Below are 17431 nucleotides of genomic sequence, written 5' to 3' on the forward strand. Positions count from 1 at the left end.
GGTTTTCATAAAGTTACACACTTTGTAGTTACTCATTTTGTACATGGGAGCTTCCCAGTATGACCACAGGCCTGCACACTTAGTTGCCTTGCTCAAAGGCAGTTGTTGGGGGGGCTTTTCATTCACTTCAACCTCAGAGCTCAGATACAAAGCAGATTGTGGCTGAGAATGTTCCCAATATATTATTCATCTTGTATTGGTAGTGTATCACTTTGAGAGTAATTTGTAGCACCAAGAAATATAATCTCCCCATGATTTGACCCAGCAGCAATATTAATATTTTAATATCTACTTCAGTTGTCAGAACCCTTGGTATTTCCACAGTTCACAAGCTTAAAAAGGCTTCTTTGCTTGCCTTGACTGACACGCAATACAAAAAAATGACTTTTGACTTAAAAAGCAAGCTTTGATGCCCTCCTTCTGGCCATCATGGACAATCCCTCTGACCCCCTGGCCTACATGACACTGTGGTAGGGTAGAGAAGCTCCTTTAGCAACACAATCTTACACCTATGTTGCGAGAAGGGGCGGGAGGAGATATTTTCTGCCTGCAGCAACTCCCTGGTTGGCTTGATCAGACTGATTAGGATGGGGGAAGTTTGGATTCAAGCCACTATAGACGTCTTGGCCTATGTCTTTCAATATTGTTGGTTGACTACAATGTTAGATGTTGTTTATTGTAATGTGTTCTTGTCCGTTATGATTTAAATTAAATTAATTTCCCACCTTAATTTCCCCTCGGGATGAATAAAGTAAGCTACCTAATACCCATTATCCTCAGTGAAGGTTGTAATCTAAATAAAGTATAAAATGTATAGGAGAGACACTAGGAGAGACATGACAGAAGCTCTACTGGTCAAATCTGCTGTATACGTTGTTTTTTCTCTTTGGGAGAAAAGATAAATCTTGATCAGTTGCCCAATTTCTAATATGTGGAAAATAAAACATTCCTCAATTCTTACTCTTTGTGCATACAAGATTAAGGTGACATATGAATGCGAGAATCGTTTTAAGTGGAGGTTACAGAGGGGAGCAGAGGAAATGATGCTAAGTGTACGTCCTAGTGAATGACAGGTAGTATTTGTCCCGACAGGTAATCTTGACTACTTTTAGGCAGATGTGCAGACGTACCCCACCCATGTTGTCTAGACTGCAGCAAGCAGACACTCTCTTTACTCCGTCAATGAGGGCCGTTTGCAGGTCTGTTTACAAGACTATACATTTATGTAGGAATATTACAGACCTGGCTGCAAGCTAGGGCTCAAAATGGCTCAGTTTATTTTCTTGTTTTTCAAAGGCCTACTTCATATGGAGAGCTGGGCTCTATGTTCCCTGCCAGGGAGTCAGTTATTGTGCTGCTGATAACACTCAATCCTCTCTTCCGCTGAACAGAGAGAAATTTTGCCCTCCAGATAAGGAAACAATGCTATGAACGTAATGACACATTGGGTTTTGATTGGCATGCATTTTGTTTTGAATGGAACGTGTTCATATAAAATCTTTAAGATCTCATGATGCAATAACAGCTCTTCAAACGGGACGACGTTTATATATAATGGAAGGTTGACAGAGACAAAGCGTGACACCAACCCTGCCGTTGCCATTCAAAATATTATTGCAAAGCTGCAACTCGATGACATTTCTCATCCACAATCTAGAAATAGTTCAGGAAGTGGGTTTGTCATTGGAGGAGAAGAGCAGGAGGGGGCGGGACACAACCACGGGAGAGGCTGAACTGATGGGAAACGGAATATAGAGAAATAAACAACATGTCAACAAAGATGGATGCTGACTGAAAAGGGAAAAAAAAAACATTTGTTTATCCTGGAGACATATCCTGAGAGAATATACCGTTTCTTCAGCGATAGGCTACCCTGCTTCACTTTCATACAGACACACAAGCATATTACATCCACGTTTTTCCCCGCCAAGGTACTGGGGCTCCTTGTGTGTGCTTTGCTTCCTTCAGGCCGTGTTGCCATGTCTGCTTATTATAAGCAACCTTTGACTTGTTTTTTCTGTAAAGTCACTTGCAAATAAATTGGTAGTTGCTGGTTGATGTTTTTTTGGGCTTGATTCTAAAGTGTATTAGTAGTTGCTTATTTGGGCTTGCTTCCACATTTCTTCACATCAAGGAACACCAGATCAATAGGCTATGTAATTATCCAAAAACTGGCAAAAACTGGCAACACAGCAAGAGAAATAGGAACTTATGCACACACAAATGCAATGCACTATGGGTTGTAAGAAAAAGGTGAATAGGCTAGGGCTGGCCTGGCTGCTGCCCAGTGTAGCCACAGCAGGCTGCTCTTTGGCCACCGAGCAGCTTGGGGTTAATCACCTTCAACCTGGCTTCTCTATATTTTGGGCATCAGGGCATGTCATTGAAAAAGTGTCTTGAAAAAATTCTAAACTTTAGAAAATAGAAACCCATGCCCTAGGTACTTTGTAGCCCTTTTTTTCGTACATTAATTCGTCGACTTACTCGGTAAATTGTCATAGCCTGGTTAAACTCAACTTTAGGGTGCATTAGTCTGATTAATGTGGTTGAAAAGAATACTTTAATTGGAGGCCATCATCTAGACTCAGTGATCAACGTATAATATAAACCAAAACGCCTCAGTACATTGATTAATCACCAGCTTGATAAGCAAACAATAGTAAGGAGTGCAGTGCTCTGGTCAAAGCAATTCTTTCTGCTCTGGCAAGAAAGAATTGCTATAACACAAGACTGAGGAGAGATACAGATGAGCAGAGAGACAAGAGGCCAGTCCGTTATGGAGGGCACGGCACTGTGTCTGTGAACAGAGTTGTATCTCCTACAGTGGAGCATAAACTTGTGACCCAGATCATTGGAGAAACTCCCTGCTTCGGGGAGAATGAACCAACACTCGCTGGCCGACATGACGAGCAACAGGCAGGCAGGCGGTGGCATGCTCTGCTTGCCAAATACAGCACTCCGCGTTCACATGGCGCTGACAGCCAACACATAGACACTGCTAGACACTGTTATCCAGGGGTCTCCCAAGCTCTGCAGAGAGAGATGGTGAGAGGCAAACACTAGGCTGTGCCAGGACTCATAGAGCGGCCTGTGTTCAGGTGAGGTGAGGGTGAACTTCGCTGGAGGGTTCACATTTCTGCCACCATCGAAGAGCCACGTAACCACAATGTTCCTTTTTTTCCTCCTTTCCGTTATGTGTTGAGTGAGTTTCATAGCACTTGAAACATGTTGCAACTCAAATCTATCTCAAATACACAACCACAGATGTGATGATACGTCTTCTTTTTGCCCCCCCCCCCCCTGAACAATTGACTCCAGTCCTTGCAGATAAGAAGTTCTGCTCTTTTGACTGCAGTGATTTTCCTTCTGCACCCAACTCATCCAAGTTTGATGGGCTTACATCAGCAATGCATAGTGGTCACTGGTCACTCACTACTGCCCTGCCTGCTTACACTGATCCACTGCAGTTCTGCTGCATTCAGAATTTTCAAACACATCTATCACGTAAATTCAAATTAAAGTCTACAGTAGGATCAGTTTTTCCCAGGAACCAGGCGTTAGTGGGCCGGGGTGGGGAGGGTATCGGAGACTTATTAAAGAATTAATCCAGATTCCAAACCCTGCTGGTTTCGGGTTCCACCGGTTTTACGGTTGTAACGTAAATTCAAATTAAAAAACATAAAGTTAACTACTATGGAAACCACTTAACACAACATAAGTGGTGATGTGAATGCCAGCTGGCCAGCCTGGTGGCTGCCAACTGCAGGGGCTGGCAGAGGCATAAACCATCGGCAGGAGAGACTGAGTAATAAACTGGACCAAAAGTGGAGACGATGATTCCTCGGCAGAGTAAAACATGAAAACATGTTGACAGTCTCCAACAGTGGAAGGATGTGGACCACTGGACTGTCAGGTGGGGAAAGTGTGTGCGTGCGCATGTGTGTGTGTGCGTACTGTATATACTGCACATGCACAGCACACACACACACAGTTAGTACAGTGCATAGCTTGAAGGAAAATAGTAGTTTGATATAATAACTGAGCTGATGTATTATGTGAATGACTGTAGTTTTGTATTATGTGAATGACTTCACTTAAGTGTGCCCTGACGGTCATGTGAATGTGTGATTTACTGTGCATGCATGAGTGTACATTAGAGAGCTCCCATAGGCTCCAGTGTCCACCCAGCTGCAACGGTTTAACCTGACAATATTATTTTCTTCCGCACGTCATCTCATGAATGCACAGTTCAGCTCAGTACATCCATACCTCCATGTATGTACTGTACAGTGTGCATGAATAACTGCACATCTCCCTGATGGCCTGTGAGCCCCATCAACTCTATCGTCTGCCCTAATCTCCTAATCCTCGTCTGAACGGCTGCTCTGTGATCACTGGCAGGTTCACTGCGTTCCGTGCCTTCCTGCATGGCTGCTGCGTGGGAATATCCACAGGTAATCTGTATCTTCTGCAAATATCTACAGACAGATCGTTTTAATAGAGCCTGGAGGCCAGGGCTGTTTGGGTGGGCCAAAAAAGACTGCAGTGCTGAGAACATGACCTTCTATGGCAGAGAGAATCAGGGCAATCTCTTCTCACTCAGAAGTGATTTCAAGTGCTGCTCTGTGAGATGCTCTGTTTGATTGTGGAACAAAGTTGTATTCAGTGGAAGATTGGGTGTTATTGTGACTCACAGCTTAATGGAAAAGGACACTAAACATTGCAGCTTGTGGGTGTTATCCCAGTGCCAGTGAGACAAGCATACTAATGTATGAGAAGCAACTAGACAGTGTGCTAATTTACCTGTAATCTCGTATGTCTAAGGCTCGTATGTCTAAGGACCGTTACTGTGTAGGGTATATTGATCACACTGATTAAACACTATTTATGGAAGCGCTGCTGCGTTAAGCTCACAGACACATTACGTCTATGGAGCTGGCAGATCTGGAAGTGAGCAAATCAAATCACGGCGTCTCCTCCTGCATACTGGGTTTCACAGCAATTAAAGCGTTGTCAAATGTTTGCATGCATGTGGCATGGCCCTCCGAGATCACTTACAACATCAGAGGATTGTGAGACACATCACACATAGGGCACAGCAGCAGACAAGTCCCCTCCACACACACACACACACACACACACACACACACGGCCAGCTCTATAGAGTCATCAGACACCTCCTGCCAAGTTTAATACAACCAGGGACCATAACTCTCCAAGCAACCACTGCTAAGCGATCATGCCTGCCAGACGGCTCTCTCTCCCCTTCTCCCCTATCATCTCGGGGCATCAGCAATTGAGTGCGATACACAACTAGAGGTGGTGGGCGTCAGAAGATTACAGCCGACCACCACAGCTGCTAGCTCATCTGCTCTCATCACATGGATGTATAGCCAGGCCCACCACGTTAAAGAGGTGTCTTTTCTGGGCGAAAAAAAACAAATGTACTATGTAACTTTCCTCTTCTTCCCTCGGATTTTAACCCGGTTTCCTGCGCAAAGTGCTGAAACTTTTACCATTGAGCTAATAGAGCCTACCTGCTTGCTCAGGGGATAAATTGAATCTTGTAACTGTGTCTAGGTGAGACATGACCTTTGACACGATCTAAATGTCTCAATAGAAGAGCAGGGTGAGAAAAAGTTATATTGTATTAACACATTCCCTCCCGTACTATAGGTGGGATTGTGAGGCCAGTGCCTAAAAAAAACACAGGAGAGACCACTTCCGCCCGACCCAGAAGTGATAGCCCTCCATATTTGAGCCACATCCTCATTCTAGGCTGTGTATCAACGCGCGATGGATTAACTCTGTTAGCGCGATCAAAGATTAGGGTTTTATAAGGTCCCAAAGATTGCAGTTTGTCTCATTTAATTTTGAGGAGAAAACGGACAAGGAAAGGAAAGCATGTCAGATCGGGATGTAGTTGTTTCTACCATGCGAGTAAAAAAAAACAATACAAAATTATATATATATATATATATATATATATATACACACTTTTTAATGCTGGATTAATGCTTAATGAAATCTCGTAATCTCGTGAATGGCACAATTGGATACAATAGCTATTCACGAGATTATCTCATTCTGCCACAGATTCGGTTAACAAAGTCTATTGGACAAAATTACATTATATACCTTACATGTCGCTTTAAGCCCTATTTGACAATAATAGCTAACTAACAGATCTACAAGCTCAATGCGTCACATCACGACATGTGAGTTTGTAGATCTGCCGTTTTCTTTTTGAACATGTTTGCCTACTTGTCACATGTATGTCACATGTAGATGGACGGTCATGGACATGAATTGAGATGAACTTTGCAGTCGGCACCGATCTGAAATCAGAAGAATCTGCAAAAAATCTGACGTGTAGAAAATATGCATTAATGCAAGATTAAATGTGAACGCCGGGGGCACGGTGGCAGTCGGTAGTGCTGTCGGCTCACAGCTAGAAGGTCCTGGGTTCGATTCCCGCTGGGGACGCTGTGGGAGTGTTCTCTCCTCCGCATCATCAGTGCCCATACCCGAGGCGGGGTTGGCGAAAGGTGTGGAGTTTGCATGTTCTCCCCGTGTCCCCTAGGGTAGGTACCCTCACAAAATCCTGCTCTCTAAACTGCCTGATGGAGAGGAAAGGAACTTGTCGGAAAAACGTATTCCTTCCACGCGCTACGTCCGCCCACCCCCCCCCCCCCAGTCAGGTGAAAAGAAGCAGCTTGGACTCCTTGTCCTCATGTATAGAAGGAAGCATGAGGTCAGTCCGCTGCCCCCCCTGGTTGGCAGAGGAAAGGCTCATACATACTCCAGTTTGTGGTGATAGGTTATCACCGTTTTAGGTGATAGCTGAACGCCAGATGCCATCCCCTGGGTCCCCAAATTACACCCCTGGCTGGTACCTTGACTGAACTTCAACCCACCCCAGCTCCATCCCTTCCATCCCTGGTTCACTACTCATGTTGCCTTGCTTCCTCACTGAAGTTGAAGCCTCCAGAAAGGAAGCTGTGAAGTCGTCCGGTTCCTCTGTGGTTCCTGGGATGGATGGGTGCTGCATGTCTCCTCACAGAGCCAGACACACGGCCGGTGCATACGCAATACTCAATTCAATGTACATTATAGTATGTCGTCGTCGTCGTCGTCGTCGTCGTCGTCAGGTGGAAACCACCAAAACAGTTCATTTTTTATTATAAAAGAAATATATAAAATAGTGAAAATAGCCGATCAGTGAGCTAGTAGATCTGCTATTTTCACTAATTGTGTGCGACACTCACGTATGACGAAGTAAGGCATTAAAATAATAATAATAAAATATGGAGTACAGTACAAGTTTCTTGCCCGACAGCACAATATGTAGTCTACATACAGTGGAGTGATTTCTACTGAGATCTACCGTCCATACACTGTAAGTTGACTCTTTAAGTTGTCAAAATGTCTCTGCACCAGCCACCAGAGCCATCAAGTTGAATTTCTGTGCTTCTATTCTAGTCAGGGTTTCTCAAAGTGGGTGCCGTGGCAACTAGGGTGTCTACACGCACGTCCAGGGGTGCCTCAGAGTACTTTGATAATATTTGGAATTTATCAATGTCACTTGCACTTTACTTGGTGCGTTCTTTTTCAGTCTACAGTACACTAAATCTCTTCACCAAATATAGCAGATCTACAAACTCACAATGTGACGCATTGTCCTAATGGAAACTGATATTATCTCAAGTTTCCTCATGACATACTGTATCTTAGGGAGAAGGTTTACATATTATGTACCGTTAATATGACAGAAGTTGCTATAAAGTAACAATGAAATTCAGGGGTGCCGTGGATGAAAAGGTTATTTACAGGGATGACCTGAGCCAAAAATGCCAAATGTATTTGATGAAAGTGATTTGATGCATGTGCTGTATTGTGTATGTACAGTAGGTTGCACTCTACATGTGTATTACAACTTAAAGAGGAATACTGTAGTCCAAGTGGAGCATCTGATGTGAAATTGTTTTAATATACATACACCTTGAGTCTCAGAGGTCTGGTTAATGGCCATCAGGACAGGAACTGCAGATTCTAGTAGACATTTGGGTTTAACAATGAAGATGTTTTTCAATCATACCAAGTCAGTTAGAATAGAGTTCTCAACTCAATGGTGAGGTCACTGTGTGTTCATAGCCTACAACATGAAATCATAGAATAGTCTATCAACAGCTGGCTCTTGATCTTTGCAGCTAGTTAAAACCATATCTTCTGCTGGTGAAAGCTATATTCTTTTAGCATTATTAACTATATTAAATTCAATTGAAACTTAATTGGTTATCTGGATTCATAGAAAATACTAGGCCTAACAAAAAAATAACACCTGTGTGAACTGAGTGATGCAACTATGCTGTAATTGTTATAGGTACTGAACTCTAGTGCAAACACACAACGCTAGCCGCCAACAGTACCCCAGGTCACAGAGCGCTACTGCAGCTGTCCACACACACACACACACACACACACACACACACACACACACACACACACACACACACACACACACACACACACACACACACACACACACACACACACACACACACACACACACACACACACACACACACACACACACACACACACACACACACACACACACACACACACACACACACACACACACACACACACACACACACACACACACACACACCTGAATTAGGCAGAGTGCAGTCTCTGCTAGACTTGAATGTGCACAGATATGATGCTGCTCTGCTTAGTCATGTACTGTAAACAATGTCGCACAGTCGCACACAAAATGTACAACTTGTGCCACAAGCGCGCGTACGTACACAAGCCTACGCACGCACGCACGCAAACATACGCTATAAAAACACGTACGCGTGTGCACAAACACACGCCAGCTTAGAACAACAAACAGTCTCATTGCCCTTGGTGGCCAGAAATCGTTAAAGGGTTGCCTATAATTATTAATTACTTGCTAGTTATGTTGGAGACACAATGTCATCTTTCCAGCAACAAATACTTTGTCACTGAACACTGACATTAAAAGGGACTTTTAAAAATCGACATAATGTTCAGAGGGTAAATTACATGGCCCGGAGCCATGCTGTATGAATGGAACCTTTTTATGACGAGTGAGGAAACTTCTCCTCTTGGGAGATGTGAAATTTCAGAGGGTTTCCCCCCCCTTAAAACATATAAGGGTACACATGAAAGGTGAAGAGAAGAACAAGAAAAAAAAAAAAAGGTAATTTCCACTTCCTAGTCTGGATAGGCTAATGCTGTTTTGAACGGAATAAAACGCCTCTATTCATCCCCTGTTTATAACTCAAGCAAGATGTGCTTTTATTATTTTGAATTGAGGGTCGACTCTGGAACTGGAAGAATAAGCAGATCATGACATGACTTGTTTTAGTTTTATTGTCCTCAGTTCTATTGTTCTACCGGTATCTAATTTGGCCTAGCCTATACTCTTTGTATTATTGAACACATTGTTCTTTTCTGATGAATTGAAAATGGAGGATGCTGATGTAAACACATCTTTTTGAGGTTTTGTCCTCAAAGTAGCAGTTTTTGTATTGACTTGTATGCTTTCGTTTGAAATGTACCCATTGTACATACTGTGAAATACAAAATTCAATCAATCAAGCCTATATACACAGTTACACTGATACTGTACATTCAAGTTTGACCCCCTTAATTAGTGTGGTTGCCCTGTCAGTCCATCACGCCTCGTGACACGCTCCATATATGGCTGTCTCCATATATCAAGATCACAACACTGACCTCATCACGTCATCATGACCTGGATAGCCATACATGGAGAAGACTGGATCATCACCTAGATTAGCATATATGGAGCCGGCGAGCAACTCTACATCTGACCTCAAACCCTTAGATCTCCATATATGGAGCTGACCTGTTCTGACATTCCATATGTTCATCTGACCTCATCAAACCCTGTACACTAGTCAAGACACGCCCCATATGGCCAGTACAGAATTCATTCCCTATGTTGATCTGACCCCCCATGCCAAAGCACCAGCGCTCGCCTAGCAGTCTGCCATCACCCAGGCAGATGTGTGCATGCGACCTCAGCCTTTAGGGCGAGGTCGCTTCTCGCCCTCAGGACGACAAATGAATTAACATATAATGACATCACCTCATGGTGGCGCTATAACAGCCCACTTTACGCTTTGGCCTATAACTACTGAACCGTAGGTCATAAATCCTTTCCATGGATTCCTTGGCTCATGATGCATCTCCCCATATAGGCCACGCCCATTTGCGTAAGGATAGATTTTCCGCCATATTGAATTTTCTTCAAAAGACACTTTTTTCGTCCACCTACAGATTGTCCAAATCTCACAGAAAATGGTACACATGATCTCTGGACCAATCCGAAACACCACAGGCAGAATTTTGATAGTTTGGCCATAATTGGCTTCCGAAGTTAGTGGGAGGGGCCTATTTTACAAAAATGTACACAAACACGAACGGAATGTCCAATACATCCGAAATTTGAATCACATGTTGCCGGTAGTTTAATCAACACAGAGCCGAAACCAATAACATTTTTATCCATAGGCGGCGCAAGGGGGGGGGGGGGGGTGGTAAATCCCCGCCAAATTACTTATGAACACAGGGGTGACATGACATTGTAATTGGCTGCCAAAATGTGTGGGAGGGGCCTATATTAGCGATTGAGGCAACCACACTGCAATTTTTCCAGAATTGCATCTTTCTAGTTGCGGCTGCTTTGGCACATAATTAATGAAAACCTGTTGAACTCACCGTTCTGCTCCTTTATACTTGGAAGGTGAAACTTGCTCATGTGACTTGATTCCGCTTCATACTGTTGGAGAAGCGACGCAACGAGGAATAATAGCGGCAGGATCATTTGGATTTAGTGGATATCACACACACAGACACACACACACAGGGCTGCAGAGAGACAGGATGGATTGTAATCACCACGCACACACGCCGCCGGTCACAACACTCCGAGGCTGCTTTGGACACATTTGTAGGCGGTAAACGTAAAGTAGAACCCACATAATCTTAACACCAGAAGCCGTGTCCCTTTTTTAAAAAAAATAAAAGGAAAAAAATTGAGGAAAATGTTTCAATTAATATTCTTCCAAATGGCAGTCCCTCAGAAGACTGCACGCTCTGAATTGTGGACTCTCCGGTGCGCACCTGTTGGGTTGATTGGAGAAGTTACGTTCAAAATAGTTCAGTTGGGTTACATAACCAATTCGCGTTTAAATCACAAACGTGTCCCGTGAAGTGCAGTCACATACCCACATGTGATACGAAATCATCTGAACACATTATATACACGCGCGCTCTTTGGCTAACGTATGCGTCCACGTTAAGCGCGTGCTCGAATCCTTCGTCTGACAAATCCCTGCTCAGACTACAATGAACCCTTACTAGAAGAACCTTAATAAAAACAGAAACGCGATACGGAGAAATAATGTGCTCCACAAGTATGAGTCCTGTTGTCTGCGGAGCTGAGCTGAGCTGTCGGTGAGAGACTGACTGCTCCAACAGGTGCTGCACATAAAGTCAAACTTCGTACCGGCGCAGGGAAAACTCCCAGCGAAGTTATTAACCATTCCACTGCTGTGTCCTCCTCCTCCTCCTGCCTCCTGCTCCTGTGAGGAACATGCACGCGCGTCACGCGCGCACACACACAGAGACACAAATGCGTATACGTACTCAAACGTTTTTTATTTTATTTTTGTATTATAGTGCATTCACATTATATGTATGTTAATATTAGATTCATCATGGTCATGCGTGTATTCACACGCACACGTTGCCCGCACACACACACACACGCACGCAGCCTATTCGTTTTCCCTTGTTCACAGAAAGATGGGGAATAGAAATGGACAGCCCATATTGGGACATAAAGTGTTGTTTCTGTTGCACTATACTTAGTGTCTCTCAGCAAGCAAGGAAACACTAGTCCACTTGCCAGCCCATAGAGCCCCATTGTGGACCCGGACATTTTGAGTACCCTAAAGTTTTATGTTAGAAATGTTGAGTATGGCAGTTAAACCTGTTTAACCTGTATATGCACCTGTTTGAGGTACTTATGTATTATGATGAATGATCATCAATAGAGAAGAGAGGCAGACATCTCCCCTTGTGTGTATTGTACGTATATTGTCTTGTTTTGTTTTCGGTTGTATGTATTGTCAATTGTCAGTCGTTTCGTTTTCATGTATGTTTGATTAAAATTCAATAAAACGTAAACGAAAAATAAAAATCACACCCGTGTGAACTGAGTGGTGTAAGGTTTTATATAGCATGATCAGCTGTGGTCTGACGTAATGTCTGACGTCCGATGTGAGGTATTATATAAGGTAAGGTATTATATAGCCTGATCAGCTCTGATCTGACGTAATGAAATCACACCCGGATGTGATTTCACAACTGGCTTTTTCTGTGCAGAAAAAATGACCATGGTTGCTACGGTCATCCAGTTCACCCGGGTGTGATTTAATTACGTCAGAAATTATTTTGAACATAGCAACCATGCTCATTTTTTTCTGCACACAAAAGCCAGTTGTAGGAGTGGTTTACACCACTCAAAAAAAGAAATGTTGAGTATGGGTCCCGAATGCATGCATTTAGAAACTGCCGAATGCTAACTTGTATATGTTGGGCAATTTTCATAATTAGCATAATAAGCTGGGGTAAAATTTCATTATGCTTTAAGTAGCATGGGACGGGTCAAACTAGGGTTTTTTCATGATTCTGAATCCATTGCAAGCATTAGTTTTGCACGAAAAACACTCATTCAGCTAAAAACGTGGCTATGGCCAAATTTAGCGATTAGTGATTTTTGTGCAAAAATAATCCACCCATGTATGTGCCTGTGTGTGAAGACTACAAACTGAAAAGTGTATTTGGCAATCAATTCGGCCCACTGGCAGAGCCTGATTGGTTGAGCCTCAATTAGCTGAGGCAGAGGCTGGAAATTGCACAGGTGAAAGGAGTTGGCCTCATAGGCCTATCTCACAGCCCGCTTTCCACGCCCACTTCCGGTAAATAGTGGTGTCTTTAACATGAGCATTTACACGTTTTTTTCTCTGGAGAATCTAAGTACATTTTCTAATGTAAAAATGTGACAGACCAATATTATTATGAAGCAAACAAGATGGTAAATCAGGTCGAACAGATAGAACAAACCTTACCTTGAGAAAACAAAAGTTGTAGACTTCTTAAATTACCTCTGTTAACATGTAGCGTCTATGGAGTGACGTCACGCTATCACCACTAACCCCGAAAGGGGGCGTATTTAGGGGGGCGGGGAAATTCTGTGAGATAGGCTTATTAGGCCCACTGGCAGAGCCTGGCCCAGGTGAAAGGAGTTGGCCTCATTAGGCCCACTGGCAGAGCCTGAGCAGAGCCTTTTGTGGTGGTTCTGGAGAACCGTGGGTCTGACTGACTCGATACCTGGCACTGCACTCCCTGTGGGGGTGTGGAACGCGTGTGTCGAATGTGAAGTCAGTGGGTCAAACGGTTCTCGAGTTACGTGCATTACAACCGTACACACACGCACGCACGATGTTGCCTTATATTGGATGTTAATGGTACCCCAGCTTATTATGCTAATTATGAAAATTGCCCAACATATGCAAGTTAGCATCCAGCAGTTTCTAAATGCTGGGGACCCATACTCAACATTTCTAACATAAAACCGTAGGGTACTCAAAATGTCCGGGTCCAAATTCTGGCAAGCAAACTACTCAACGGCTTTTCAATTTGTTATTATCAAAGCAGAGACATTGGCTGGAACAAAAACCCTCCTGTTCTCAATTAAGCTCTTCCCTCCCTCCCAGGACACCACATTGTACTACCTCTTCTGCAGTCTTTCATGTGGGTCTTCCCCTCCTATTGTTGGGGAAATCCACTGGTGTGGCGTATACCCCACCCCACAAATACGCACACACACACACGCACACACACACACACACACGCACCCACACACACACACGCACGCACGCACACACGCACGCACAGTTGCATACACACACACACACACACACACACACACACACACACACACACACACACACACACGTGCATGTTAAGTCTACAACATCTCACACAGACACAACAATCAAAGAGCGCTGCAGACATATTGAATCCATTGAGCCAGACACATGATGCAATGGCCGAGCAATTTACCCCCCACCCCCCTGATCTCACATCACTGCAGAGAGAGAGAGAGAGAGAGAGCGAGAGAGACCAGAGATGCTTGCTGCACAGAGGTATCAGAATGAGAGAGTGCATGGGGGCTTTATGTTTTTAATCAAAGTTAATGACATGGGAGAAGGAAGGCATGGCGAGCAGTGATACAGTTGTTCCATGTGTGCCGCTGCTGCCCCAGTAGTGAGGGGGTATAGAGGTACTCTTGTGTCTGTAGTGAGGGCCAGGGCCCTTTGTGTAAAGGAGGGTATCACATTCCAGCCCTGCAAAGGCCTGCAGCAGATGTCAGCACTTCCCACAGTGGAATCTCTCTCTCTCTCTCTCTCTCTCTCTCTCTCTCTCTCTCTCTCTCTCTTCCTTTTTCTCCATCCTTCTCTCTTGCTCTCTCTCTACTCACACACACACACACACACACACACACACACACACACACACTCGTTCACCCCTGGAGGTTGTGTGTCTGTTAAAGCTTGGTATTTTGTCTCGTTGTCCACGTTTGATTGCTGCTTCCACGGTGGTCCAGCAAGCGAAACGCACAGACTGATACAACGACATATAATAAACAGAGGAAATTAAAAACAACGCAGACCTTTTAGGTCACGGATAACATACAGAGACATGCCAGCCAGCCAGGCAACCAGCCAGGCAATCAGTCAGCAAGCCAGACAACCAGCCAGGCAATCAGTTAGCCAGCCAGCCAATCCATCACTCATATCAATCAGGCAAACCATCCATCAGTCAGTCAGTCAGTCAGTCAGTCAGTCAGCCAGCCAGCCAGCCAGTCAGTCAGTCAGTCAGTCAGTCAGTCAGTCAGTCAGCCAGCCAGCCAGCCAGCAGGGAGAGATGACTCTTTATGGGCATTCGTACCGCAGCTTCAAATGGAAATGTATACAATAGAAAATTCACAGTCCCTGGTTCTCCGGCTAAAATCCCATTAGACCTGCATGCCTTTTTGTGGACACACACGGTGTCAAACAAACAAGTGTCTGTCCGTATTACAACACGCATTCATCACAGCGTCTGAGAAACGATCCGGTTTGATCCCAGATGAATTGCCGTGAAACAGGAGTGAGCAGACATGTTTGCTGTATTGACATCACTCACAGACAGTTGATTATTGCAGCTTGTGAAGAAAGCGGTGACTGTGCTCTCATGACTTCATTTATAATGTAACACACATCCTGTGGCAGAACACATGGCTGCGTGCTTCTGTAAGTTCACCGTTTTTCCTTGCCGAAGATGTTCTAAAAACTAAATGAGACATTCTCCTCTGAGATTTCAGAACATTTACATTTATCATTTCAGACACAATAAACTATACAATCATGAATCATCCAATAGAAAAAGAAGAGTACAAGTATCAGATCCTACATCAGCAACATCACATTCAAACAATAGAGGAGAACAAGGAGCCATCACTACATCCGAGTGCAGATTATCATTGGTACAACTTGTCTTGTACCGTACAAGACACTGCAAGAGTGTGTCTGTATTTGAGTTGTCTATTGAAAAATAATAGTAATAAAACAAATCCTTCATTCAAACAATACACCAACATGAGATGAATGGATAATTCAACCAGAGTTTATTTATCATTAGAAAGACTAAATAATAAGTCTTATCTTATTGTTATCTTTACCCATGAAGCTTTCAGAAGGTTCAACTTCCATGACCATCAACATCCATCATCATTCCATCATCTCAGAAATGTTTGACTGAAACATTTTCTAAATATGAATTTAAGCACATGCTACTTCTGTCACATTTTACTTAAGTCATGCTAGTGTTAAGTAACACCCTCATGTAGAACAGCCACAGTCACTGTCCAAAACAAAAAGTCTCACAGTGACTAATTGCCCCATTGACCGTCTTGAAATTTGGCTTTGAGACTAGAGCCCCCTGGTGGTGCCCCACGAAACTACTGTTTAGTATTGGTCCAATACAATGGTTCTCAACTCTGGTTGGTACTAGTTCGGATGAAGGCCTCTGGGTCAACATGACCCATTGGTTTATTTCACATGGATGTGTTGCTTCATGGCTGGCTAAAGCCTGATGTATACTTTGTAGTAAGGCTGTGTTGAGATCTGTTCAGTTTGGCATACAACACTGTGACGGAGCGTAAATACACTACGTATTTCTCACTATCAAATACAGCTCCAACAAACAATAGAGAAACCCATCATGTGTTTCATGCAAACCCATTTCATGATGTAATATAGAGGCATCAATCATTACCTTCCATTTAACATGTTTCCATGCCACCTAGGCTACATTTCTAAATAGAGATCAGAGATTATCAGACCAAATATACCGTAATTAGATTTGATCATTAGCCCCATCAAACTGGAAGAGAAATCATAATAATCATCAATACCTGAATGAGAAATACCAAAAGTGCAGTCAGTGCCAGGTGTGAGTTGTTAACATGTTGCCATAGAAACTGGCTCAATGTCAGAGGAATAATGGCAACATACAGTAGGCCTATACAGTAAATAGTATCAGACTGTATCCCAATTATTATTCAACACTATAAGTCTATTTACCACATCATCTCCTGTTAGCCAGTGTCCCATGGCATCATATGACTCACCCCATAATTAATGCGTTCATATTCAGTGACTGTATCACGAACAGATGACAGTGTAGTGACTAGTCAGTCAAGAGCCAAGTGTTGAGAGCTGAGGGGTTTCTACAGAACCACGAATACATCAGGATGCCATACAGATTATAGTTGCATACCATGCACCTTTAGTGATACTGTTATAAAATGAGATTTCACTCAAATTGGTGTGCAAATACCTTGAATCTATATCGGACAAATTTCTTTTAGGCCTACATCATCGTTACAATCATGTCTGTAGTCACGTACGACGACACAAATCCACAGTGAGTTTATATTTCATGTCACAAGCGCTAGCCCCTCCAATGCATGGCTTTTGAAGATTACGTCACGTGGCAGCCAAGTCTATGGACTTTTTGATGTTTGTACAGAGCACTTATGATGCAAATAATTTGTCAGCAAAGTCTATGGACTTTAATGTTTGTTTAGGGCACTAGATGACTACCGTAAGACACCATGTGGCCTATTTGAATACAGTGGGCGCCCCTCACTTCACACAAGTGAGGGGCTATACGATATGGTTAGTAAGTGTCTTTTCATTTATTTATTTAATTCTTTCTCCTTTTATTTTCTTCAGAAAACCATAACTCCTCATGC

The 17431-nt window shown here is 43.4% G+C and overlaps 1 protein-coding gene across 1 annotated transcript in view; it reads right to left on the reverse strand.

Annotated features, from left to right (window-relative positions):
- pdgfc (platelet derived growth factor c) overlaps window positions 1-11600 on the reverse strand; it is a 64677-nt gene extending 53077 nt beyond the window's left edge. Inside the window, exon 1 of the mRNA XM_079501988.1 lies at window positions 10780-11600. Within this exon, the coding sequence (XP_079358114.1) occupies window positions 10780-10885 (106 nt within the window). The 5' untranslated portion in view covers window positions 10886-11600. The remainder of the gene's footprint in view (window positions 1-10779) is intronic.
- Window positions 11601-17431: the final 5831 nt, after the last annotated feature.

This window comes from Electrona antarctica (genome assembly GCF_951216825.1).
Source record: "Electrona antarctica genome assembly, chromosome: 1".
In the NCBI taxonomy this organism is placed as follows: domain Eukaryota; kingdom Metazoa; phylum Chordata; class Actinopteri; order Myctophiformes; family Myctophidae; genus Electrona; species Electrona antarctica.